At 46.7% G+C, this 27,893-nt stretch overlaps 2 protein-coding genes across 3 annotated transcripts in view; both read left to right on the top strand.

Moving 5' to 3' along the window:
- Nucleotides 1-371: 371 nt before the first annotated feature.
- LOC130295775 (NACHT, LRR and PYD domains-containing protein 12-like) lies at nt 372-14,170 on the top strand. Of its 2 annotated transcripts, XM_056546871.1 has the most exons (10): nt 372-390; nt 2,897-2,977; nt 4,082-4,242; nt 6,346-6,520; nt 7,403-7,465; nt 9,062-10,754; nt 11,753-11,839; nt 12,122-12,292; nt 12,563-12,727; nt 13,721-14,170. In XM_056546871.1, the coding sequence occupies exons 2-10, from the start codon at nt 2,944-2,946 to the stop codon at nt 13,806-13,808; spliced, it is 2,637 nt and encodes an 878-aa protein (XP_056402846.1). In that variant the 5' UTR covers nt 372-390; nt 2,897-2,943; the 3' UTR covers nt 13,809-14,170. The 2 variants fall into 2 exon arrangements, with proteins under 2 accessions (XP_056402846.1, XP_056402847.1); XM_056546872.1 differs by lacking the exons at nt 372-390; nt 7,403-7,465 and having other exon boundaries at nt 2,821-2,977.
- A 5,425-nt stretch (nt 14,171-19,595) lies between these two features.
- Nucleotides 19,596-27,893, top strand: part of LOC130295773 (NACHT, LRR and PYD domains-containing protein 12-like) — a 31,901-nt gene continuing 23,603 nt past the window's right edge. The window contains exons 1-2 of the mRNA XM_056546859.1: nt 19,596-21,873; nt 23,905-24,065. Coding sequence (XP_056402834.1) covers nt 21,840-21,873; nt 23,905-24,065 — 195 coding nt within the window. The 5' untranslated portion in view covers nt 19,596-21,839. The remainder of the gene's footprint in view (nt 21,874-23,904; nt 24,066-27,893) is intronic.

Raw genomic sequence — 27,893 nt, 5'->3', positions numbered from 1 at the left:
CACCGGAGTCACCCTTTAACCCCTACACAGCCAGCGTTGTGGTTACTCGGAGGAAACGCCACCTGAAGGGTTGTCCTCCTCTACGTAGGTACAGGCATAGCCAAGAAACGTATAGATCTGACAGCCAAAGGCTGTCCGGGCATGCTGGGAGTTGTAGTTTTGCAACAGCTGGAGGCACACTGATTGGGAAACACTGCCGTGTCGTTGGGTGTATATAAAGCTATATGTCAGTGTCTATGGAGAACATTCCACCTTAAGAACGCTAAACCTGTCTCCGAGGCGGTCGGTAAATAGTTAACCAGAAGCAGTTTTGTCATTCGCCCCCTCGCTGTCCCTGTTTAGTTTCACTTTCAGGAATAGGAGGAAGAGACGGTAACAATAACTTCACTTGTAATTCTCTTATTTTAGTTTATTTAATTCCATATATATATATATATATATATATATATATATATATATATATATATATATGGGGCATTTATGGCATTTATTCTATAAAGTCGGGGTAACCCCCATGACCAAGCCCATGTGGGGAGGGGCGGCCGCCCTGGTGGTGAACAGAGGAGGAGGTTCTGGGAAAAGTGCAAGGGTAGGAGGAGATAGGGGAATCCCAGGGGGCATCGGGGTCCGACTGGGAAATCCCTGGGGGCATCGGGGTCCTGATTGACAAAAAAATAAAAAAAAATTCAAATCAACTGGTGCCAGTTACAGATTTGTAAATTACTTCTATTAAAAAAATCTTAATCCTTCCAGTACCTATTAGCTGCTGTATACTACAAAGGAAATTATTTTCTTTTTGGAAGACAGAGCTCTCTGCTGACATCACGAGCACAGTGCTCTCTGCTGACATCTCTGTCCATTTTAAGAACTGTCCAGAGTAGGAGAAAATCCCCATAGCAAACATATGCTGCTCTGGACAGTTCCTAAAATGGACAAGAGATGTCAGCAGAGAGCACTGTGGTCATGATGTCAGCAGAGAGCTCTGTGTTCCAAAAAGAAAAGAATTTCCTCTGTAGTATTCAGCAGCTAATCAATTTTTCTATATACGGGGCTATATTTACGGGGCTTATTTATTTTTGTTCTTAAAGAATTACTCCGCTGCTCAGCATTTGGAGCAAACTGTTCTGAACGCTGGAGTCGGGAGCTCGTGACGTCATAGCCCCGTTCCCTCATGTCGTCATGCCCCGCCCCCTCAATGCACGTCTATGGGAGGGGGCGTGACAGCTGTCACGCCCCCTCCCATAGACTTGCATTGAGGGGGCGGGGCGTGATGTCATGAGGGGGTGGGGTACCCCTTTAAGTGACTTTTTTATTGCTTTTTATTAAACTCCCAGCGTGCCAGCTTGGCACTGTTTTGGGAGGGGGGATGAGGAGGAGACGGCACAGTGTGCTTCCTCATCATCTTTCCTTCACAATACTGTGCCTCCTTATCATCACCCCACCAAATACTGTGCCCCAATCCCCCACCCTGGCCTCATCTCACCAAAGCAGGGTGCCCCCCTATCTACTGCTGCTCCTCATGGTCCGTGCTTGTTCTTCTTCTGACCATCTGACCAGCCCGGCTTGGACCAGTCCTTATTTAGATGACGTCAGTAGAGCTCTATCAGGCTCCGCCCATGCCCAGACATAACCCCTCCCCCTCTGGAGTCCGGCTGTGAGGTCCACATTCTAGTTTCTTGACAGGTGGTGGAAAAGAAATTCCTCCCGTGCAAGTGGTTGTAGAGGAGACGACCTTCACATTACAACTCCTATCTATTCATATATGGAGGTCCGTATACGAGAAGGCACATTGAGGATCTGTCCGGTCCCGCATCCATCAGGACCGGCTGTAGGGATCTTCTATTGGGCAGGGTAGATGGGCCGAATGGTTCTTATCTGCCGGTACATTCTATGTTCCTAAAATACTCCAGACACAATCCAATAGAGATTTACTGGGCTATGTGACCTATTTTGATACCATATTGTGTGTTGTAAAACACCCAACGTGATACGTGCACGTAGTGGTATGACGAGAAGCGTGTCGCCAAACTGGTTGGCGCCGGGCCGACTAGGTCTAGGGGCCACGGACTGTGGGTATGGTGATCCTCCCCTCCCAGGTCCTTTTTCAGCCTACCTGCTGCAGCTGCCAGAGGAGACAGATCCCCGCCCCCTCCCGCCCCTGTTTGTTTTTCTGTTGGTTTTCTTTTTGTACCCTCCTTTATATAAAAAAAATATATACATAAAAAAAGTAAAAAAATAAAATAAAAATAAAAAAATTTTATGAACAAAATAAATAAAAAAAGAAAGAATTTTTATAAGAGGTCGTTTTTCCTTATTTAATGTATGATTCTTCTTGTATGGTGTTGCTTTGCTTAAGTCACATCTGGCGGTACAGGAGAGGTAAGTGGAGGCGGAAGGCTGATAGGCCCGTCGGCTGTTGACGGCGGCTGGCTGGGTGCTTCCCCTGGTTGACAACCTTAAAAGGGTACTTCGACCCTGAGACATATTATCCCCTATCCAAAGGATAGGGGATAAGATGTCTCACCGCGGGGGTCCCGCCGCTGGGGACTCCCACAATCTTGTATTGACCATGGGGCCGGAGAATCGTGACGTCACAACTCCGCCCCCGTGTGACATCACCCCCCGCTATGCAAGTCTATGGGAGGGGGCGTGACGGTCGTCACGCCCCCTCCCATAGACTTGCATAGCGGGGGCGGGGGGTGACATCACACGGGGGCGGAGTCGTGACATCACGATACTCCGGCCCCATGGTCGCCACTAACATGAAAAGCCTGGAATGCTCTGTATTTTGGTCTTCACAGTCTCTATATTATGTCTACAAACAAGTAAAGAAGTGACCGATTGGCTGTTGTTATACACGGTGACACCATGAACATCTACCACTTTGTTTGGACAGGTATATAGGACGGACATCCGAAGACATCTTATAGCTGAGGAGAAGACATGGAGGCAAGATGCTCAAGAGTCATCACCGACGGTCAGTATAGTCCCCCCGGTAACATATTGTGAAGATAGTAACGGGCGTTATGAGCGTCAGGGAACATCACCCTCATCATGGGGACCACAGGGGCACTACCGCGGTGTCCTCAGGATCAGGAGCCCATCAGCGGGATGGATTCCTCCAGATACATTTGTCTACAGGTTGTGCTCAGTATTGGGGCTCATTTCCATTGACTTCAGTAGAGCTAAAACCTAACACAACCAATGGCCCGATATAGGGCTGTTTCTGGAATGATCCGGTAGCCCCTCATAGTTATCACCAAAGAGCTTGAGATTCTCAACTCTCTTTTTGTTTCTTACCGCTTCAGTTTTTAGCTGCAGGATCTCTGTTTGCCACCATACTTGACACTATTAAAACAAATAAAGTAAAAGATACACTTAAAGGGAAAGTGTCACCAAATGTGATTCTTTTTTTTGAGGTTAAATAATGTTTTTTCATTTTTTAAAGATCTTTAGAAATATTTTTAAAAAAAATCCTTGTCACAAAATATGAAAAATTAAATAATAACTTGTCATACTTCCTACTGTTGACCAGCAGAGGGAGCTAACATGAGGAATCTGGTGAAAGAAAGCAACTTGTCTGGCTGCTGCAAATTAGACCTCGCCCATCTACTACCTTCCTCCTCAAAAGGAGAGGGGGTTTTGTAGTTTTTTCAATTCTACTGTCGCCATTTTGTTGGTGTCTGAAGAGTGGTAAAGAACAGACTAGATGTCTCTTGATAGGTCACTGCTCCTCAGGGGGTTCAAGAAAATGGTGCCGGCTCCCCCTTTCATTTCACCTAATGTGCAGTTAGCAGTCAATGCTTTTCTATGAGACACTCTCAGTCTTAACTTTCTATGCCCTGTGCCTGCCATAAAGCATCTGTGTAGGTGTTGTGAAGTGACACACCCCAAAGAGGCTACAGTAATGGCCGCCCCCAGTACACACTTTATTAATAAATAACATGAAAATGACATTGTCCTAAAACTAAATACATACATGAAATGCTTTATCTTTGTAGAATAATTTTATTTATAAAATAAATAAAATGGTGACACATTCCCTTTAAACATTCATTGTGGACTCTTTCTAATGTTCCAGACGACCTTGAGAAGTTCCGCCATCAGCTGTCTCGATATGAGATGTGCAGTCTGAGGATCCTCTACGACTACTTCTGGAATGACCTGAAACACATAGTGGAGATTTTGGACACTCAAAACCTCTTGAGCGAGCTGAATTCCCGAAATGTGCCCCTGGAGCCGGTGAGAGAAATGTTCTTTTTAATACAGTACAATGAGTTAGTAACATTTTACAACACTTTTTGAGTTGATGAACAAGGGTCTAAGTTTCCAGACCTGTATCCAACCCATAACTACTCTGTAGAGAGGACCTGTGGACTCCTCCGCTCCATAAGAGGGTATCTTATTTTTGTTTTAAAGGGGTACTCGGCCCCTAGACATCTTATCCCCTATCCAAAGGATAGGGGATAAGATGTCTGATCATGGGGGTCCTGCCACTGGGGACCCTCGCGATCTCCCTGCTGTACCCGGTGTTCGATTAGACCCTTGCGATCTCCCTGCTGCACCCGGTGTTCGATTAGACCCTTGCGATCTCCCTGCTGCACCCGGTGTTCGATTAGACCCTTGCGATCTCCCTGCTGCACCCGGTGTTCATTTAGACCCTCGCGATCTCCCTGCTGCACCCGGTGTTGGTTTAGATCCTCGCGATCTCCCTGCTGCACCCGGTGTTCGATTAGACCCTCGCGATCTCCCTGCTGCACCCGGTGTTCGATTAGACCCTTGCGATCTCCCTGCTGCACCCGGTGTTCGATTAGACCCTTGCGATCTCCCTGCTGCACCCGGTGTTCATTTAGACCCTCGCGATCTCCCTGCTGCACCCGGTGTTGGTTTAGATCCTCACGATCTCCCTGCTGCACCCGGTGTTCGATTAGACCCTCGCGATCTCCCTGCTGCACCCGGTGTTCGATTAGACCCTCGCGATCTCCCTGCTGTACCTGGTGTTCGATTAGACCCTCGCGATCTCCCTTCTGCACCCGGTGTTCATATAGACCCTCGCAATCTCCCTTCTGTACCTGGTGTTCGATTAGACCCTCGCGATCTCCCTTCTGCACCCGGTGTTCATTTAGACCCTCGCGATCTCCCTTCTGCACCCGGTGTTCATATAGACCCTCGCAATCTCTCTGCTGTACCTGGTGTTCGATTAGACCCTCGCGATCTCCCTGCTGCACCCGGTGTTGGTTTAGATCCTCGCGATCTCCCTGCTGCACCCGGTGTTCATATAGACCCTTGCGATCTCCCTTCTGCACCCGGTGTTCGTAAAGACCCTGGCAATCTTCCTGCTGCACCCAGTGTTCGTTTAGACCCTTGCGATCTCCCTGCTGCACCCTGTGTTCATTTAGACCCTCGCGATCTCCCTGCTGCACCCGGTGTTCATTTAGACCCTTGCGATCTCCCTTCTGCACCCGGTGTTCATAAAGACCCTGGCGATCTTCCTGCTGCACCCGGTGTTCATTTAGACCCTCGCGATCTCCCTTCTGCACCCGGTGTTCATATAGACCCTGGCGATCTCCCTGCTCCACCCGGTGTTGGTTTAGATCCTCGCGATCTCCCTGCTGCACCCGGTGTTCATTTAGACCCTCGCGATCTCCCTGCTGCACCCGGTGTTCGTATAGACCCTGGCGATCTCCCTGCTCCACCCGGTGTTGGTTTAGACCCTCGCGATCTCCCTGCTGCACCCGGTGTTCGTATAGACCCTGGCGATCTCCCTGCTGCACCCGGTGTTCGTTTAGACCCTCGCGATCTCCCTTCTGCACCCGGTGTTCATATAGACCCTGGCGATCTCCCTGCTGCACCCGATGTTCGTTTAGACCCTCGCGATCTCCCTGCTGCACCTGACCTTCATTCCTTTGGATAGGAGATAAGATGTCAAGGGGCGGAGTACCTGTTCCGAACACCGAAGGCGGTGCCAGGAGCTCATGATGTCATAGCCCCGCCCCCTCATTACATCACGCCCCGCCCCCTTAATGCAAGTCTATGGGAGGGGGCCCCCTCCCATAGACTTGCATTGAGGGGGCGGGACATGGCATCATGAGGGTGCGGGGCTATAACATCCCGAGCTCCTGATGCCAGTTTCAGCGTTCAAAACAGTTCGGAAGAATACCCCTTTAACGGGTCGATGCAAACGGACGTGTGAAACTAGCCTTACCTGAGGGTGGAGGCCCAGGGTGGTGGAGACATTTTGGGCCCCTCTTGTCGTTCCTAAAGAACCTGACTATGATTCCAGGACCATGTTAAGGATTTGTCATGTTGTAAAATGATCCCGCTTTTCATTCTATCCTTTTTTAGGATTACCTTTTGATGGAGAAAACATTAGGAGCCCCTGTACTTTCTGAATGTCTGATAAAAGATATTAAGAACATGGGTCGAGATGCCGTTCTGGCCCTATGGGAAAGCCTCTACGTCCTACAGAATTATTCCCAGCATCCTAATCTCATTGCAATATTGAGTGAATTCAACCAAGGTAACAGCCATGATATGATATGTGTTAGATAGAACGGGTCTCCAGGATAAAAAGATTACCATGTATTAAAGGGGTACTCCGGTGGAAAACTTTTTTTTTTATTTTTATCAATTGGTGCCAGAAAGTTAAACAGATTTGTAAATTACTTCTATTAAAAAAAATCTTAATCCTTCCAGTACTTATTAGCTGCTGAATACTACAGAGGAAATTATTTTCTTTTTGGAACACAAAGCTCTCTGCTGACATCACGAGCACAGTGCTCTCTGCTGACATCACGAGCACAGTGCTCTCTGCTGACATCACGAGCACAGTGCTCTCTGCTGACACATCTGTACATTTTAGGAACTGTCCAGAGCAGCATGTTTTGTATGGGTATTTTCTCTTACTCTGGACATGTCCTTAAAATGGACAGAGAGCACTGTGGTCATGATGTCAGCAGAGAGCTCTGTCTTCCAAAGAGAAAATAATTTCCTCTGTAGTATTCAGCAGCTAATAAGTACTGGAAGGATTAAGATTTTTTAATATAAGTAATTTACAGATCTGCTTAACCAATTGATAAAAAAAAAAACATTCCACCGGAATACCCCTTTAAGTGTATGACCTCAGAACCACCGAAAACGTTCATCTATGAGACCAAAGCAGCGTTTTCTTCTCTTCTTACAAGACACCATAATGTTTGGCCTATCGTCATTATTTGCACCCATTATTTTTATTATCTAAGTAGATAAAATAGTCTCCACTAAAGAGTGTCCTATAGTTTTGGACTCCTGACAGACGGCCGCCATTGCTGCTGGGAGTTGAAGTTTTGCAACATCTTGATGGCCACAGTTGGAGACCACTGGTTTTGGTTTTGGTTACCTCCTCCATGTTTATTTGTTCCAGGTGATTCCCTAGTGTCCCTGATCAATCTGGATGAAGCGGGACATGAATTACGTCAACTAAATGGTAAATTTAGGGGCAATTTATAAACTTTCTGAACTGACTTAAATAGGTTTCCCTTGGTTGATCAGGCATCCTGGGTTCCACTACTGGGACCACCACGGATCACTAGAAATGAAGCCCCAGGTCCCATATTCCTCCTCAGATCCCAAATATGGTGAGGAAGAGTTAAGTGAAGTCCTCCTGAAGTTTTATCCAATGTCTATGTGGTTGACAGAAACAATCAATTGTTGGGATGGGACAACCCCTAGGGCCATGATCCAAAAGAGCAGGAGAGACACCTTGCAGGCTTAAAGAGGTACCCCGGCCTCTGGGACCCTCCGCTGCACCCGAGTCATCCACTGCACGGAGCGAACTCCTCTCCGTGCCAGAACTACAGCCATCATGTCTCCTCCATTCATGTCTATGGGAGGAGGCATGAGGGCTATGTTCTAGCTTCAGTGTCCAGAATGCCACAGTGCTGGTCCAGAGATCGTGGGGGTCCCAGAGGCCAGATCCTTCACAATCAGACATCTTATCCTTTGGATCGGGGATAAGATGTCTAGGGGCAGAGTCCTACAATTCTTATGTGATCTTTTCTCCACTTGTTCACTTTTAGCAGCATAAAACATGAGTGTTGTCTCGGCTTTTCCCAGGTTGCAGTGTGGCTCGAGACATGACATCACTAGTCAGGTGTTGAAAGGGAGCCTGTGTGTGCTTTAATGGGTGGAGCGACCGCTGGGTGGGAGGGAGATTATTCTCAACAGGGCTGCAGGGAATTGTAATTTCATGCACAGCACAGCATGGAAGGGAGCTCAGTTGTGCTGTAATGGGTGACGTGACTAATGTGTGGGAGGGAAAAAGTGACCTGGATCCTGGGAATTGTAGTTGGAGGGAGGGAACACCAAAGGAAATAGCCATTTCACAAGAAGAAAGCAGCAGCGTTATGGTGAACTCACAACCCAGCCATTTAGCCCACAATCACGGATCCTTCCTAAGCTTGTCCATTACTGTCTGGCAGGTAAGTACTAAAGTCACCCTTCGGGGGATAACCATTTAAGACCATCGTGTGAACAGCAATATTAGTAAATTTCCCCTTTTTTTTGTATCCCTCATATATGATCAGTAGTATTTGTGCTTATCTTAATGGTGTATTCCGGGCAAAAACATCTTATGCCCTATGCAAAGGATAGGGGATAAGATGTCTGATCGCGGGGGGCTCGCTGCTTGGACCCCCACGATCTCCCTGCAGCACCCGCATTTTATGCGGGGCTGCATCTCCAGTTTCGGAAACCTCCGGGTCTCTGGGACTGGGGACGTGATGTGATGTCACGCCACGCTCCCTCCATTCATGTCTATGGGAGGGGACGTGATGGCTGTCATGCCCCCTCCCATAGACATGAATGGAGGGGGTGTGGTGTGACGTCACATCCCCAGTCCCAGAAACCCGGATGCGGGTGCTGCAGGGAGATTGGGGGGTCCAAGAAATGCCCCCCCCCCCCCTGCGATCAGACATCTTATCCCCTATCCTTTGGATAGGGGATGAGATGTTTTTGCCCGGAATACCCCTTTAATTCATCTCAATTTAAAATTAATTCTATTCTGAAATAATTTTATTTATAGATATCCATAATCGACACAAGAAAAACCTACTGGAAATAACCATGAATTTAGAGGAACACAGAGCACCGGGACTTGTGGAGCCGATACGGAGCTGTAACATTTCGTCTGGCTACTTGGACCTAGTTGTCGTCTCTACTCATCAGTTCAGGAATAGTTCACAACATGAGATCATAGAAACTGGGGGGAGACATGAGCATTATCTGAGAAAGAAGTACAGCTCTATGGAGCGGATCTCCTCTAACAGGCTGTTCCGCTGGTGCCACCGATCTGCTTGCATACCACACGCCGTCATGATGGTCGGCGTACCTGGAGTTGGGAAGACCACGCTAATGCAAAAGTTTGTCTATGACTGGGTGAATGGGAAACATTATCAGAGGTTTTCTTTTGTTTTCTTCTTTAAATTTAGGGATTTAAATAGATACGATGAGATCAGTTTGGATAAGATGATCCTTGAACAATATCCAGATCTACATAGCCAACTGGACAACATCTTACGGTATCCAGAACAGCTGCTCTTCATCTTCGATGGTCTAGACGAAAGTGTTCACAACATTGAGTTTGGGCCACAAAACATATGCTTTAACACCAAAGAGACGGTCAACCTTGGAGTAGTTGTGGTTAGTTTGGTGAGACAAAGTCTTCTCAAAGGGTCTTCGATACTCTTGACCAGTCGACCAACCAAACTGGCTTCTGTTGACATTGGTATTTTTCAAAGGGTTTCTGAGATCATGGGCTTCTTCCCCAACGAGAGAAAGATGTACTTTGAGCAATTTTTCCAAGATAAGGAATTGTCGGAAAAGGCCTTTCAGTATGTGAGAGAGAACGACACGTTGTACACGTTCTGTTATATCCCATCATACTGCTGGATCGTCTGTACAGTATTATTCAGGTCCAAGGCGATAAATAACGATCAACAGAGCTCATTTAAGCCAAAAACAGTGACGCAACTTTTTGTGTCTTATGTGGCCAACATCCTTCTTAACCATTGCACGGATACTGAAAGCCCCATGGAGCTCATGAATTCCATTGGTAGGATGGCACAACATGGCATAATGAATCGCATTCTTACTTTTGATAGTAAAGATTTTGAAACATTTGAGGTGGACAGTACGTCAAAAATACTATCCGCTTTTGTAAGTGAAACCTATCGCAATCCTACTACCACTACCTACTCCTTCCTACATCTCACCCTTCAGGAGTTCTTCTCGGCTTTATCACACTTCTTGAACTATTCTGAAAAGGAATTACTATCATCACTTGAAAGAGCACGATCATTTTCGGATGGTCGCGGTGAGATGTTCCTCCGATTTCTCTGTGGCCTCTCCGATGGTACAACTATATCTCCTCTGAGGAGTCACCTAGATGGTAAACCTTCTGCTTCTGAGACGGTTATTAGATGGCTCAGCCAGGAAGTTAAAGAAAGGTGGAGGCCGGAAGCAGATCCTCGCGAGATAATGAACATACTGACGTATCTATTTGAGTCTCGCAATGAACAACTTGTCCATAGTACAATAGGGTCTCATGGAAAACTGGACTTTTCAGAATGCCACCTTACCCCTGTGGACTGCACCATCTTGGCCTTTATCCTCAAATCCTGTAGAGAAACTGACAGCCTCAACCTAGACAGATGTTTCATTCAAAGCGAAGGCTTGGAAAGACTATCTGGAGTTCTACACACAGTTACGGAACTCAGGTAAGAAGTCAAATCGATTCCACCAACAAAACTATGAAAGTTACTTTACACTACATGTAATGTGCATCTCAGAAGTTACTCCCAATGACAACTAGCCAATCGTGTCTGGCTTTAGCTTCCACACCATCCTGAGCTGGCCAATTTATACTGCACTCTGTATAGCTTGTGTATATTCTTGGCCTGTTTCCTGACTACTCTTATTGCATTTTGATTTTGTACCGCACCACTTCCTCTTTTAACAACTTGGCTTGCTTGACCCTGATTATACGGTTGTTTGTGTGTTCTCTTTTAGTGCTCCTATTGCTGTTCTGTTGTTTGTTAACCCTGTAATGCACTGATCTTTTCCTTAACTTTCATAGTGTGTTGTTGCTATTTTAAAATCGCTATGCCCTGTGCTTTAGTAGTGTAGGGATGGCGTCCATGGTGAGGGCTCCCCTAATGAGGAGGTGGGGACCCCAAATGGCAGTGAAAAAGAGTAAGTTCTGAGCTGCACTTATCCCTGCCCAGCCTGACAAGACCTTTCTCAAATTCAATTTCAAACATGGATGACTTGTTTCTAGACAATGACTGTCAGCTAAAACAATAGCTTATTGTTAAATTTCACCTGATGAATAATAGTTTTGGTTGCCATCATGCATTTCCATTAATTTAACCTAATGTGTACAGGTACCTTTCCAACAGGCAGCAAATTGTATAATACGTGTATAGCTGTATTACCTATCTCTCTGTATACCTTGTGTATATTCTTGGCCTGTTTCCTGACTACTCTATTGCATTTTGATTTTGTACCGCACCACTTCCTCTTTTAACAACGTGGCTTGTTTGACCCAGATTATACGGTTGTTTGTGCGTTCTCTTTTAGTGCTTCTATTGCTGTTCTGTTTTTTGTTAACCCTTTAATGCACTGTTCTTTTCCTTAACTTTCATACTGTTTATTTGTATAATACGTGTATAGCTGTATTATCTATCTTCATTAATCTTCTTTTGTATTGGTTTAGGCTTTCAAACAATGACCTGAAAGACAGTGATATGCAGATAATTTACAAGGTCATAACTCCCCAACACTCCAGGGTAAAAGTACTGAGGTGAGAAGAACCTTCATTCTGATTTGTTGATGACACCGACGGATTATTGTCCTATTCCACTGAGAAGCCACAATTAGTAAATTGGAGTATCTAGATCAGAGGTCCCCAATCTAGTCCTCAAGGCTCCAGCAACAGTCCAGGGTTTGAAGTTTTTTCCATTCTATTCCAGTGGAGTAACTAAAAAAAAAAAAAAAAAAAACGGATTGTTGTTGGGCCTAGAGGACTGGGTTGGGGACCACTGATCTAGATACATAACAGGCATCTTCTATATTCTTTTCACAGATTGAGGAATAACTCCTTAACATGGGCATCATGCTCTGCATTGGCATGTGCATTAAGTGAGAACAGGGGCCTGATGGAACTCAATGTGTCCCGGAACAATCTGGCTGGTCCAGAATTCTCCGATTTGATGACAACTCTCTCCTGTCCAACCTGCACCATATCATGTTTGTCGTGAGTAGTCACATTAAATCTTTATTTTGTCAGGGTTTTATCCCCTTTATACAGCTACCTCTTAGTTTCTGGGAAGGGTGGGAGCAACCATTACAGGAGTGGTCCACAACCAGTAGCTCGGGAGACATTTATGGACCTCGCCTTTGAGTAAGCCATCTGCTGATAGATCTGCTGCTAAAGGATCTCACTTACAAAAATACAGAAATCATAGGGTGGTGAAGGGTTAATGCTTCTACTTGATGTCTCCTGAATGTTATCTGTTTCCCACAGTCTCAGTCAGATAAAACTCACGGATGAATATGTTCCATACCTGATGTCCCTGTCCTCGAACCCAAACCTCACCCACCTCGACCTCAGCCATAATTTCCTCACGGACGTCAGCGCTCAACATATCCAGGATCTGATACTGAGTTCACCAAACCTGAAGGAAATAAGGTAAGTCCAGCTGGGGGAGTCCTTATAGTGCCACTCTCCGCAACTCTGATTCCTAGGGAAGAACCCTATCCACAGTGCTCTTTCTCTCCAAAAATATTTTTAGCTTGGTCCAGCTGTTTTTGACCTGGTTATCAGGTTTGGCCATAAGGGAGGAAAACAAAGCAATGATCTGGATATGGGCAAAGGGCTGGAACGCCTCCCCCATCCTTGTCCCTAATTGACAGTCAGCTGAAAGTCAAGCCCTATTTCAATATCTTACACCTGGGAACTATTGGTATGTATGTTGTAGGAACAAGATTAATTTGTAAACAAAGTTTGGCTTCCAGCTGACTGTCAATCAAGCAAGGACTGGGAGGGGAGGGGGAGCGAGGAGGCATTCCAGTGCTTAGCACTTCAGGGGCTCGGGAACGCCTCTATGACACTTGTCCCCAGAGAATAAACGCATCCACGTTATGGAATCACATATGAAAGGTGTCTCCTTGGCCTAACAACATCTATCAGTGTCATAAATTTAGAATGTAAATACGAGGAAAGCCGGGTTCTGTCGGGCGCGATCCACTAGTAACAAACTTGCATCAAGGTTATGATGTGTAACAGAAATGACACCGACGCGTTTCGAGGTTTAGTTCCTCTTTCTCAATGTGAGTATGGCACCATACGTACTAAACCTCGAAACGTGTCTGTGTATTTTGGCGAATAAAACTTATTTCCGTTACACATCATAACCTTGATGCAAGTTTGTTACTGCTGCATTGCGCCCGACAGAACCCAGCTTTCCTCGCTTCCAAGTATTTGGCTTCATATATCGGTCTGGATCATCCACCAGCCACCGATCCCTGTGAGGCAGCACTACCACCTCAACCGGACAGGGCCTAAGTGTAGTGCAGGACCATGTCCTGTACTGGGACATTACACATTCCCTTTAGTCTTTGAGTGTTGCCCTAAATCGTATGACTTAGTATCGAAATGACTTCCCTGTTTTCCTTGTTGCAGGATTGAGGTAAATGATATCACGAAGGAAAAAGAAGGATTTCTGAGACAACTAACAGCCCTGAAGCCTGGTTTGGCCATCATTGCTTAATATACACAGAAGAAGAAGGCGCCCAACAATGTAAATGCGGTTACTGATGGACTGGAGGGGGTTAACTCCATTCAAGTGGATGGGAGAGAACTGTAGAACTGTCATGGCTGATCCAACCTGCACAGTTGTCAACAGTCCTGAGAAATGGAAGGTGCGGACGGATGTAGAGGGGCGGAGTCTGGATGGGCACCGGTAACGGACTGAAGTTTCTTAGGCCCACGAATGGAAATGATCCTGAGGGCTCAGCCTCCATCTTTGCAGAAGATATAAAGGTCCATCAGAAGGACACAACCTCTATGAGGTCTAATCGGTTATTTGTGATCATCCCATAAGATATAGGGGGAGATTTATGAAAACCCATCCAGAGGAAAAGTTGCTGAGTTGCCCATAGCAGCCAATCAGATTGCTTCTTTCATTTTTGAAAAGGCCTCTGGAAGAGGCCTTTTCAAAAATGAAAGAAACAATCTGATTGGTTGCTATGGGCAACTCAGCAACTTTTCCTCTGGACGGGGTTTTCATAAATCTCCCCCATAGACTCTACTACATGTCTCCGAAATCCAATCCAAATGTTTTTCTTTTCTGATGAGACCCCTCGGGTGCCTTGTCGTATTAGGTCTTCATTATGGTGTCAGAGCCTTGGGTCTACTGGAGGATGCTCCGGTATAATGGTGAGATGTCCGACCCAATGTGCTGTAACCGGTATAGAAAGTGGTCAGTGAAGTCACCACGTGTCCATACAATACTACCTTGTTGTGGAAAGTAAAACTGCCTCCTCAAGTGTTAAAGGGGTACTCCGCCCCTAGACATCTTATCCCTTATCCAAAGGATAGGGGATAAGATGTCTGATCGCGGGGGTCACGTCAGACTTTTTTTTTCCGTCCTTGGACCAGATACGTGGTGGATGAGTATGGAATGAGTCCGACTCTTCTGACCTCCGTTTCCTTACAGTCACAAGGTATGGGGGTTGTCGGAGAGACACCAAATGAACTAAAATGTAAAAAAATTATAGTAATCATAGAATAAAAGTCAATAATACTATAACTTAACATAAAATAGTACAATTACTCACTTAAATACTGAATTTCCTGGTTGCTTAGCCTGGTGTCCAAGATCTTTGAGAGAGTGCCACCTTCACGTGTGTCTGTGTCCTGAAGACGTTGATGCATGTTGTCACGATGCCGGCTGGCAGGTAGTGGATCCTCTGTGCCGGAGAGGGATTGGCGTGGACCGTGCTAGTGGATCGGTTCTAAGTCACTACTGGTTTTCACCAGAGCCCGCCGCAAAGCGGGATGGTCTTGCTGCGGCGGTAGTGACCAGGTCGTATCCACTAGCAACGGCTCACCTCTCTGGCTGCTGAAGATAGGCGCGGTACAAGGGAGTAGACAGAAGCAAGGTCGGACGTAGCAGAAGGTCGAGGCAGGCAGCAAGGATCGTAGTCAGGGGCAACGGCAGGAGGTCTGGAACACAGGCTAGGAACACACAAGGAAACGCTTTCACTGGCACAATGGCAACAAGATCCGGCAAGGGAGTGCAGGGGAAGTGAGGTGATATAGGGAAGTGCACAGGTGAACACACTCATTGGAATCACTGCGCCAATCAGCGGCGCAGTGGCCCTTTAAATCGCAAAGACCCGGCGCGCGCGCGCCCTAGGGAGCGGGGCCGCGCGCGCCGGGACAGGACCGAGGGAGAGCGAGTCAGGTACGGGAGCCGGGGTGCGCATCGCGAGCGGGCGCTACCCGCATCGCGAATCGCATCCCGGCTGGAAGCGGAATCGCAGCGCCCCGGGTCAGTGGATCTGACCGGAGCGCTGCAGTGGGGAGAGTGTAGCGAGCGCTCCGGGGAGGAGCGGGGACCCGGAGCGCTCGGCGTAACAGTACCCCCCCCCTTGGGTCTCCCCCTCTTCTTAGAGCCTGAGAACCTGAGGAGCAGACTTTTGTCTAGGATGTTGTCCTCAGGTTCCCAGGATCTCTCTTCTGGACCACAACCCTCCCAATCCACTAAAAAAAAGGTTTTCCCTCTGACCTTTTTAGATGCTAGGATCTCTTTGACGGAGAAGATGTCCGAGGAGCCGGAAACAGGAGTGGGAGGAACAGATTTAGGAGAGAAACGGTTGATGATGAGTGGTTTAAGAAGAGAAACGTGAAAGGCATTAGGGATACGAAGAGAAGGAGGAAGAAGAAGTTTGTAAGAGACAGGATTAATCTGACACAAAATTTTGAAAGGACCAAGATAGCGTGGTCCCAACTTGTAGCTAGGGACACGGAAGCGGACATATTTAGCGGAGAGCCATACCTTGTCTCCAGGGGAAAAAATGGGAGGAGCTCTTCTTTTCTTATCCGCGAACTTCTTCATGCGTGATGAAGCCTGTAAGAGAGAATTTTGGGTCTCTCTCCATATGATGGAAAGGTCACGAGAAATTTCATCCACAGCGGGCAGACCAGAGGGCAAGGGGGTAGGGAGGGGGGGAAGAGGGTGACGGCCGTACACCACAAAAAATGGGGATTTGGAGGAAGATTCAGAGACTCTGAAGTTATACGAGAATTCGGCCCATGGAAGGAGATCTGCCCAGTCATCCTGGCGGGAGGAAACAAAATGTCGTAAATAATCACCCAAGACCTGGTTAATTCTTTCTACTTGTCCATTGGATTGGGGATGATATGCAGAAGAAAAATTTAATTTAATCTTGAGTTGTTTACAGAGAGCCCTCCAGAATTTAGACACGAATTGGACGCCTCTATCCGAGACGATCTGCGTAGGCAACCCGTGAAGACGAAAAATGTGTACAAAAAATTGTTTAGCCAACTGAGGCGCTGAAGGAAGACCAGGAAGAGGGATGAAATGTGCCATTTTGGAGAATCGATCAACGACCACCCAAATAACAGTGTTGCCACGGGAAGGGGGTAAATCAGTAATAAAATCCATACCAATCAGAGACCAAGGCTGTTCGGGGACAGGCAGGGGATGAAGAAAACCAGCGGGCTTCTGGCGAGGAGTCTTATCCCGGGCACAGATAGTGCAGGCTCGCACAAAGTCCACAACATCCGTCTCCAGAGTCGGCCACCAATAGAAGCGGGAGATGAGTTGCACAGATTTCTTGATGCCCACATGACCTGCGAGATGGGAGGAGTGACCCCATTTGAGGATTCCGAGGCGTTGGCGTGGAGAAACAAAGGTCTTTCCTGGAGGAGTTTGCCTGATGGAGGCTGGAGAAGTGGAGATCAGGCAGTCAGGAGGAATGATGTGTTGCGGAGAGAGTTCAACTTCTGAGGCATCCGAGGAACGAGAGAGAGCATCGGCCCTAATGTTCTTATCGGCAGGCCGAAAGTGAATTTCAAAATTAAATCGGGCAAAGAACAGAGACCACCGGGCCTGGCGAGGATTCAGCCGTTGGGCAGACTGGAGGTAGGAGAGGTTGATTTACGGATAAAGCCCTTTTTTAAATTTTCCTGGACGTATTCAGACATGGCAAGAGTCTCTGGGGCAGAGAGAGGATAAATTCTGCCCCGGGGTGGAGTAGTGCCCGGGAGGAGGTCGATAGGGCAATCATAAGGCCTGTGAGGAGGTAGAGTCTCAGCTTGTTTTTTGCAGAAAACATCCGCAAAGTCCATATAGGCCTTAGGGAGACCGGTTACTGGAGGAACCACAGAGTCACGGCAAGGGTTACTGGGAACCGGTTTTAGACAGTCCTTGGAACAAGAGGGCCCCCAACTCTTGATCTCCCCAGTGGACCAATCCAGGGTTTGGGAATGAAGTTGAAGCCAGGGAAGTCCAAGGAGAATTTCAGAAGTGCAATTGGGGAGGACCAAAAGTTCAATCCTCTCGTGATGAGATCCGATGCTCATTAGAAGGGGCTCCGTGCGGAAACGTATGGTACAGTCCAATCTTTCATTGTTTACACAATTGATGTAAAGGGGTCTGGCGAGACTGGTCACTGGGATGTTGAACCTGTTGACGAGAGAGGCCAAAATAAAATTTCCTGCAGATCCAGAGTCCAAGAAGGCCATAGTAGAGAAGGAGAAGGCAGAGGCAGACATCCGCACAGGCACAGTAAGACGTGGAGAAGCAGAGTAGACATCAAGGACTGTCTCACCTTTGTGCGGAGTCAGCGTACGTCTTTCCAGGCGGGGAGGACGGATAGGACAATCCCTCAGGAAGTGTTCGGTACTAGCACAGTACAGGCAGAGGTTCTCCATGCGGCGTCGTGTCCTCTCTTGAGGTGTCAGGCGAGACCGGTCGACCTGCATAGCCTCCACGGCGGGAGGCACAGAAACGGATTGCAGGGGACCAGAGGAGAGAGGAGCCGAGGAGAAGAAACGCCTCGTGCGAACAGAGTCCATATCTTGGCGGAGCTCTTGACGCCTTTCGGAAAAACGCATGTCAATGCGAGTGGCTAGGTGAATGAGTTCATGTAGATTAGCAGGGATTTCTCGTGCGGCCAGAACATCTTTAATGTTGCTGGATAGGCCTTTTTTAAAGGTCGCGCAGAGGGCCTCATTATTCCAGGATAATTCTGAAGCAAGAGTACGGAATTGTACGGCATACTCGCCAACGGAAGAATTACCCTGGACCAGGTTCAACAGGGCAGTCTCAGCAGAAGAGGCTCGGGCAGGTTCCTCAAAGACACTTCGGATTTCCGAGAAGAAGGAGTGTACAGAGGCAGTGACGGGGTCATTGCGGTCCCAGAGCGGTGTGGCCCAAGACAGGGCTTTTCCAGACAGAAGGCTGACTACGAAAGCCACCTTAGACCTTTCAGTGGGAAACTGGTCCGACATCATCTCCAGATGCAGGGAACATTGGGAAAGAAAGCCACGGCAAAACTTAGAGTCCCCATCAAATTTATCCGGCAAGGATAGGCGTAGACCAGGAGCGGCCACTCGCTGCGGAGGAGGTGCAGGAGCTGGCGGAGGAGATGACTGCTGAAGCTGTGATAGTAACTGCTGTAGCATAACGGTCAGTTGAGACAGCTGTTGGCCTTGTTGCGCTATCTGTTGTGACTGCTGGGCGACCACCGTGGTGAGGTCAGCGACAACTGGCAGAGGAACTTCAGCGGGATCCATGGCCGGATCTACTGTCACGATGCCGGCTGGCAGGTAGTGGATCCTCTGTGCCGGAGAGGGATTGGCGTGGACCGTGCTAGTGGATCGGTTCTAAGTCACTACTGGTTTTCACCAGAGCCCGCCGCAAAGCGGGATGGTCTTGCTGCGGCGGTAGTGACCAGGTCGTATCCACTAGCAACGGCTCAACCTCTCTGGCTGCTGAAGATAGGCGCGGTACAAGGGAGTAGACAGAAGCAAGGTCGGACGTAGCAGAAGGTCGAGGCAGGCAGCAAGGATCGTAGTCAGGGGCAACGGCAGGAGGTCTGGAACACAGGCTAGGAACACACAAGGAAACGCTTTCACTGGCACAATGGCAACAAGATCCGGCAAGGGAGTGCAGGGGAAGTGAGGTGATATAGGGAAGTGCACAGGTGAACACACTAATTGGAATCACTGCGCCAATCAGCGGCGCAGTGGCCCTTTAAATCGCAAAGACCCGGCGCGCGCGCGCCCTAGGGAGCGGGGCCGCGCGCGCCGGGACAGGACCGAGGGAGAGCGAGTCAGGTACGGGAGCCGGGGTGCGCATCGCGAGCGGGCGCTACCCGCATCGCGAATCGCATCCCGGCTGGAAGCGGAATCGCAGCGCCCCGGGTCAGTGGATCTGACCGGAGCGCTGCAGTGGGGAGAGTGTAGCGAGCGCTCCGGGGAGGAGCGGGGACCCGGAGCGCTCGGCGTAACACATGTGAACATTACTGTGGAGCTGGGAGCTATCAGTATGGTGTAAATAGGGGTTTCCCATGTTGTAACTTTATCCCTATCCACAGAATAGGGGATAACAATCTGTTGGGGGGGGGGAGGTGATCTGGTTGGGTTCTGACCACTGGGGTGATCCACTAACAGATTTGAGGACAACCTGGTGCTCATGCATTTGCTCTTCTGCACATCCAACATAGCTCATTGGGCAATTTTGTTTCTCCCGGACTTGACTCCTTCTTCTGAGCAATGGTAACAGCCTGCAGTGGGTAGAGGTGGGTTTCCTCTGGAATTTATCTTTCCCATTAAAGGGGTACTCTGCTGCTAGACATCTTATCCCCAATCCAAATGATAGGGATAAGATGTCTGATTGTGGGGGTCCTGCTGCTGGGGCCCCACTCGATCTCTTGCAGCACCTGGTGTTGTTTAGAACTGCGGCAGTGGTCGGGACGTCATGGCCACACCCCCTCATGACGTCACACCACGCCCCCTCCATTCATGTCTATGGAAGGGGGCATAGACTTACATTGAGGGGGCTGTGGCGTGACATCACGAGGGGCGTGGCCGTGACATCACGACCCCAACAGCCCACAAAATGTTCCGAAGGCTGGGGCAATGCCGTACCCCTTTAACCTTTTAAAAAGTAGAGAAACAGGCTTCACTCACTCAGGAGCATGAGATCCTCTGCACTTCCGGACCCCAGCATGGGTAAAATACAAAAACTGTAATTCTTTCTTCAATATAAAAACATGATAGAAGTCAAAATTGTGGTAAAAACAGACCGACGCATTTCGGCAAACAAAAGCTTTCTTCAAGGTCTTCACTTTTAAAAAGTAACAGTATGACAGGTTCGGCAACAAAATGGGTCTACATTCTCTCACTTAGGGGAGGTATTTGGCTTTAGTTATTTTGGGATAGTATTGGCTTTAGTTATTTTGGGGTAGTATCGGCTTTAGTTATTTTGGGGTAGTATTGGCTTTAGTTATTTTGGGGTAGTATCGGCTTTAGTTATTTTGGAGTAGTATTGGCTTTAGTTATTTTGGGTTAGCATTGGCTTTAGTTATTTTGGGGAATATCGGCTTTAGTTATTTTGGGGGAATATTGGCTTTAGTTATTTTGGGGTAGTATCGGCTTTAGTTGTTTTGGGGGTAGTGTGGGATTAGTTATTTTGGGGTAGTATCGGCTTTAGTTATTTTGGGGTAGTGTTGGCTTTAGTTATTTTGGGGTATATTGGCTTTAGTTATTTTGGGGTAGCATTGGCTTTAGTTATTTTGAGGTAGTATTTGCTTTAGTTATTTTGGGGTAGTATTGGCTTTAGTTATTTTGGGGTAGTATTGGCTTTAGTTATTTTGGGGTAGTATTGGCTTTAGTTATTTTGGGGTAGTATTGGCTTTAGTTATTTTGGGGTAGTATTGGCTTTAGTTATTTTGGGGTAGTATTGGCTTTAGTTATTTTGGGGTATATTGGCTTTAGTTATTTTGGGGTAGTATTGGCTTTAGTTATTTTGGGGTAGTATTTGCTATAGTTATTTTGGGGTAGTATTGGCTTTAGATATTTTGGGGTAGTATTTGCTTTAGTTATTTTGGGGTAGTATTGGCTTTAGTTATTTTGGGGTAGTACTGGCTTTAGTTATTTTGCATATTTTAATCTCTTACATTTGAAACTACAGAAGCCGCACAGACTGTGAGGATAAAGCTGAGTCTATAGATATAGATAACATTATGGCTTCCACCATTAGATAAATGTTAACAGGTTTTGCGTCTAAAACTTTAACCATCAATCAAAGGTCAACAATGAGACGTCACCATAAAGATAGTCGTGCCTACCATAAAACCTTAGAGAGAGGAGGCCGATCCCTCGCCATCTCGTAGATAAGAACATGGGAGATGTGACCTCGTCTTATGGGACGTCCCATCACCCCAGTAATATTCATTCATTCCATTCACCTTCTCAAGTCGATGACTTCCCATCTAGGACGTCGGCTTCTTTTTGCTCTGTTTTGGGGCAAAATATGACAAAAGACGTCCTGACCCCAGAGGCAGATTTGGGGTATTTCAGCTTGATGTGGGCACAAGGATAGATCTATGACACCAGAAGACAACGGATCTGATAGGACACGACACAGATACATAGAGATGAAGATACTGGAGGAGAAGACGACAACTCATATAACCAGGACTGATAGAATCCAAGGCTGAATATTGTCCTATATAGGCCTCAGTCTACACTAGACCTGCAAGAGATGGATCAGGGATCAGAACGAATTATAAGAGAGGGTGAGTGAATTATCTGTATTATTTATCTATCTTATATCTATCTTTATATCTCATATCTATCTATCTATATATCTAACATCTATATATCTCATATCTATCTCATATCTATCTATATATGTCATTTCTATCCATCTCATATTTATCTATCTATCTCATATCTAGTTATCTATCTCATATCTATCTATCTCTCATATCTATCTATCTATCTCATATCTACAGTGGGGATCAAAAGTTTGGGCACCCCAGGTAAAAATTTGTATTAATGTGCATAAAGAAGCCAAGGAAAGATGGAAAAATCTCGAAAAGGCATCAAATTACAGATTAGACATTCTTATAATATGTCAACAAAAGTTACATTTTATTTCCATCATTTACACCTTCAAAATAACAGAAAACAAAAAAATGGCGTCTGCAAAAGTTTGTGCACCCTGCAGAGTTAATATTTTGTACTGCCCCCTTTGCAAAGCTGAGACCTGCCAGTGTCATGGATTGTTCTCAATCATCATCTGGGAAGACCAGGTGATGTCAATCTCAAAGGTTTTAAATGCCCAGACTCATCTGACCTTGCCCCAACAATCAGCACCATGGGTTCTTCTAAGCAGTTGTCTAGAAATCTGAAACTGAAAATAGTTGACGCTCACAAAGCTGGAGAAGGCTATAAGAAGATAGCAAAATGTTTTCAGATGTCAATATCTTCTGTTCGGAATGTAATTAAGAAATGTCAGTCATCAGCAACAGTGGAAGTTAAAGCAAGATCTGGAAGACCAAGAAAAATATCAGACAGAACAGCTCGCAGGATTGTGAGAAAAACTATTCAAAACCCACGTTTGACTGCACAATCCCTCCAGAAAGATCTGGCAGACACTGGAGTTGTGGTGCACTATTCCACTATAAAGAGATACTTGTACAAATATGGTCTTCATGGAAGAGTCATCAGAAGAAAACCTCTTCTACGTCCTCACCACAAAAATCAGCGTTTGAACTTTGCAAATCAGCATATTTACAAGCCTGATGCATTTTGGAAACAGCTTCTGTGGCCCGATGAGGTTAAAATTGAACTTTTTGGCCGGAATGAGCAAAGGTACGTTTGGAGAAGAAGGGGAACAGAATTTAATGAAAAGTACCTCTGTCCAACTGTTAAGCATGGGGGTGGATCAATCATGCTTTGGGGTTGTATTGCAGCCAGTGGCACAGGGAACATCTCACGAGTAGAAGGAAAAATTGATTCAATAAAATTTCAGCAAATTTTGGATGCTAACTTGATGCCATCTGTGAAAAAGCTGAAGATAAAGAGAGGATGGCTTCTACAAATGGATAATGATCCTAAACACACCTCGAAATCCACAGGGGATTACATCAAGAGGCGTAAACTGAAGGTTTTGCCATGGCCGTCACAATCTCCTGACCTCAACATAATTGAAAATCTATGGATAGACCTTAAAAGAGCAGTGCGTGACAGACAGCCCAGAAATCTCAAAGAACTGGAAGACTTTTGTAAGGAAGAATGGGCAAAGATACCTCAAACAAGAATTGAAAGACCCTTGACTGGCTACAAAAAGCGTTTACAAGCTGTGATACTTGCTAAAGGGGGCAGTACAAGATATTAACTCTGTTGGGTGCCCAAACTTTTGCATACGCCGTTTTTTTGTTTTCTGTTATTTTAAAAGTGTAAATGATGGAAATAAAATATAACTTTTGGTGACATATTAGAAGAATGTCAAATCTGTAATTTGATGCCTTTTGGAGATTTTTCCATCTTTCCTTGGCTTTTTTATGCACATTAATACAAATTTTTACCTGGGGTGCCCAAACTTTTGATTCCCACTGTATCTATCTATCTCATATCTATCTATCTATGTCCAGGCATGCTGGGAGTCATTGCTGTAATGTAAAATGCAGCAAAGGTAGATCATTTATTAATATACACACATAAATAAAAAATGTATTAATTAATTAAATTAATAAATAAATTGCAAGAATATATCTATAAACTCCTTGTATTCATTTTATATTTCCTTCTCTATTCTCTAGAAGATATCCAAAAAGTATTAGAGAAACTGTATAAGTATGAAGATCACAAGGTGAGGAAGATTTACAAATATTTCAAAGAGGATTTAGTCTTCATCATAGAGACTATGGACACCTTCAGTCTTTATTCTGAACTTGAGTCTCGGAAAACGGTTGACATAAAGGTAAGAAAATTGTAATACCTCAACAATATACAAGAATATATCTACTATAATACTGCTCCTATATACAAGAATATAACTACTATAATACTGTTCCTATATACAAGAATATAACTATTATAATACTGCTCCTATATACAAGAATATAACTACTATAATACTGCCCCTATGTACAAGAATATAACTACTATAATACTGCTCCTATATACAAGAATATAACTACTATAATACTGCCTGCTATATACTAGAATATAACTACTATAATACTGCCTCCTATATACAAGAATATAACTACTATAATACTGCTCCTATATACAAGAATATAACTACTATAATACTGCTCCTATATACTAGAATATAACTACTATAATACTGCTCCTATATACAAGAATATAACTACTATAATAGTAGAATATGCAAGAATATATCTACTATAATACTTCCTCCTATATACAAGAATATAACTACTATAATACTGCTCCTATATACTAGAATATAACTACTATAATACTGCTCCTATATACAAGAATATAACTACTATAATACTGCTCCTATATACAAGAATATAGCTACTATAATACTGCTCCTATATACAAGAATATAACTACTATAATACTGCTCCTATATACAAGAATATAACTACTATAATACTGCTCTGTTACGCCGAGCGCTCCGGGTCCCCGTTCCTCCCCGGAGCGCTCGCCTCATCTTCGTTGTTGCAGCGCCCCGGTCAGATCCACTGACCGGGTGCGCTGCGGTCCCGCCTTCAGCCGGGGTGCGATTCGCGATGCGGGTAGCGCCCGCTCGCGATGCGCACCCCGGTCCCCGTACCTGACTCGCTCTCCCTCGGTCCTGTCCCGACGCGCGCGGCCCCGCTCCCTAGGGCGCGCGCGCGCCGGGTCTCTGCGATTTAAAGGGCCAGTGCACCAATGATGGTGCCTGGCCCAATCTTCCCAATTAGCTTAATTGGCTCCCTCCTGTGCACTTCCCTATATCTAGTCACTTCCCCTGCACTCCCTGGCCGGATCTTGTTGCCTTAGTGCCTAGTGAAAGCGTTCCCTAGTCTGTTCCTAGTCCGTGTTCCTGACCTCCTGCCGTTGCCCCTGACTACGATCCTTGCCGCCTGCCCCCGACCTTCTGCTACGTCCGACCTTGCTTCTGCCTACTCCATTGTACCGCGCCTATCTTCAGCATCTTCAGCAGCCAGAGAGGTAAGCCGTTGCTAGTGGATACGACCTGGTCACTACCGCCGCAGCAAGACCATCCCGCTTTGCGGCGGGCTCTGGTGAAAACCTGTAGTGGCTTAGAACCGGTCCACTAGCGCGGTCCTCGCCATCCCTCTCTGGCACAGGGGATCCACTACCTGCCAGCCGGCATCGTGACAGTAGATCCGGCCATGGATCCCGCTGAGGTTCCCCTGCCAGTTGTCTCTGATATCGCCCGACAGATCGCCCATCTAACCCACCAGCTGTCGGAAGTGTCCACCATTGTGCACCAACATTCGCAACTTCTTCAGCAATCATCTCCTCCGCCAGCTCCTGCACCTCCTCCGCAGCGAGTGGCCACTCCTAGCCTCTGCCTGTCCTTGCCGGACAAATTTAATGGGGACTCTAAGTATTGCCGTGGCTTTCTTTCGCAATGTTCCCAGCACTTGGAGATGATGTCGGACCAGTTTCCTACTGAAAGGTCTAAGGTGGCTTTCGTGTTCTGCCTTCTGTCTGGAAAAGCCCTGTCATGGGCCGCACCGCTCTGGGACCGCAATGACCCCGTCACTGCCTCTGTACACTCCTTCTTCTCGGAAATTCGAAGTGTCTTTGAGGAACCTGCCCGAGCTTCTTCAGCCGAGATTGCCCTGCTGAACCTGGCCCAGGGTGTTTCTTCCGTTGGCGAGTACGCCATTCAGTTCCGTGCTCTTGCTTACGAGTTGTCCTGGAATAGTGAGACTCTCTGCGCGACCTTTAAAAAAGGCCTATCCAGCAACATTAAAGATGTTCTGGCCGCACGAGAGACTCCTGCTGACCTACATGAACTCATTCATCTAGCCACTCGCATTGACATGCGTTCTTCCGGATGGCGTCTGGAGCTCCGCCTGGATATGGACTTTGTTCGCACGAAGCGTTTTTTCTCTCCGGCTCCTCTCTCCTCTGGTCCTCTGCAATCTGTTCCTGTGCTTCCCGCCGCGGAGGCTATGCATGTTGACCGGTCTTGCTTGACACCTCAAGAGAGGACACGACGCCGCATGGAGAATCTTTGCCTGTACTATGCCGGTACCGAACACTTCCTGAAGGATTGTCCTATCCGTCCTCCCCGCCTGGGAAGACGTACGCTGACTCCGCACAAAGGTGACACAGTTCTTGATGTCAACTCTGCTTCTCCACGCCTTACTGTGCCTGTGCGGATATCTGCCTCTACCTTCTCCTTCTCTACTATGCTCTTCTTGGATTCCGGATCTGCAGGAAAATTTTTTTTGGCCTCTCTCATCAACAGGTTCTACGTTCCTGTGACCAGTCTCGCCAGACCCCTCTACATCTATTGTTTTTACAATAAAAGATTGGACTGTCTCGTACGTTTCCACACAGAACCCCTCCTAATTTGCATCGGACCTCATCACGGAAAAATTGAGTTTTTTTTCCTCAGGTTCTTTGGCCCCAAGAAGAGGGGGAGACCCAAGGGGGGGGGTACTGTTACGCCGAGCGCTCCGGGTCCCCGTTCCTCCCCGGAGCGCTCGCCTCATCTTCGTTGTTGCAGCGCCCCGGTCAGATCCACTGACCGGGTGCGCTGCGGTCCCGCCTTCAGCCGGGGTGCGATTCGCGATGCGGGTAGCGCCCGCTCGCGATGCGCACCCCGGTCCCCGTACCTGACTCGCTCTCCCTCGGTCCTGTCCCGACGCGCGCGGCCCCGCTCCCTAGGGCGCGCGCGCGCCGGGTCTCTGCGATTTAAAGGGCCAGTGCACCAATGATGGTGCCTGGCCCAATCTTCCCAATTAGCTTAATTGGCTCCCTCCTGTGCACTTCCCTATATCTAGTCACTTCCCCTGCACTCCCTGGCCGGATCTTGTTGCCTTAGTGCCTAGTGAAAGCGTTCCCTAGTCTGTTCCTAGTCCGTGTTCCTGACCTCCTGCCGTTGCCCCTGACTACGATCCTTGCCGCCTGCCCCCGACCTTCTGCTACGTCCGACCTTGCTTCTGCCTACTCCATTGTACCGCGCCTATCTTCAGCATCTTCAGCAGCCAGAGAGGTAAGCCGTTGCTAGTGGATACGACCTGGTCACTACCGCCGCAGCAAGACCATCCCGCTTTGCGGCGGGCTCTGGTGAAAACCTGTAGTGGCTTAGAACCGGTCCACTAGCGCGGTCCTCGCCATCCCTCTCTGGCACAGGGGATCCACTACCTGCCAGCCGGCATCGTGACATGCTCCTATATACAAGAATATAACTACTATAATACTGTTCCTATATACAAGAATATAACTACTATAATACTTCTCCTATATACAAGAATATAACTAGTATAATACTGCTCCTATATACAAGAATATAACTACTATAATACTTCTCCTATATACAAGAATATAACTTCTATAATACTGCCTCCTACATACAAGAATATAACTACTATAATACTGCTTCTATATACAAGGATATAACTACTATAATACTGCCTCCTATATACAAGAATATAACTACTATAATGCTGCTCCTATATACAAGAATATAACTACTATAATACTGCTCCTATATACAAGAATATAACTACTATAATACTGCTTCTATATACAAGAATATAACTACTATAATACTGCTCCTATATACAAGAATATAACTACTATAATA

This window comes from Hyla sarda, chromosome 11, assembly GCF_029499605.1.
Source record: "Hyla sarda isolate aHylSar1 chromosome 11, aHylSar1.hap1, whole genome shotgun sequence".
Classification (NCBI taxonomy): Eukaryota; Metazoa; Chordata; class Amphibia; order Anura; family Hylidae; genus Hyla; species Hyla sarda.
This window is presented reverse-complemented; position numbering and strand designations above follow the sequence as displayed.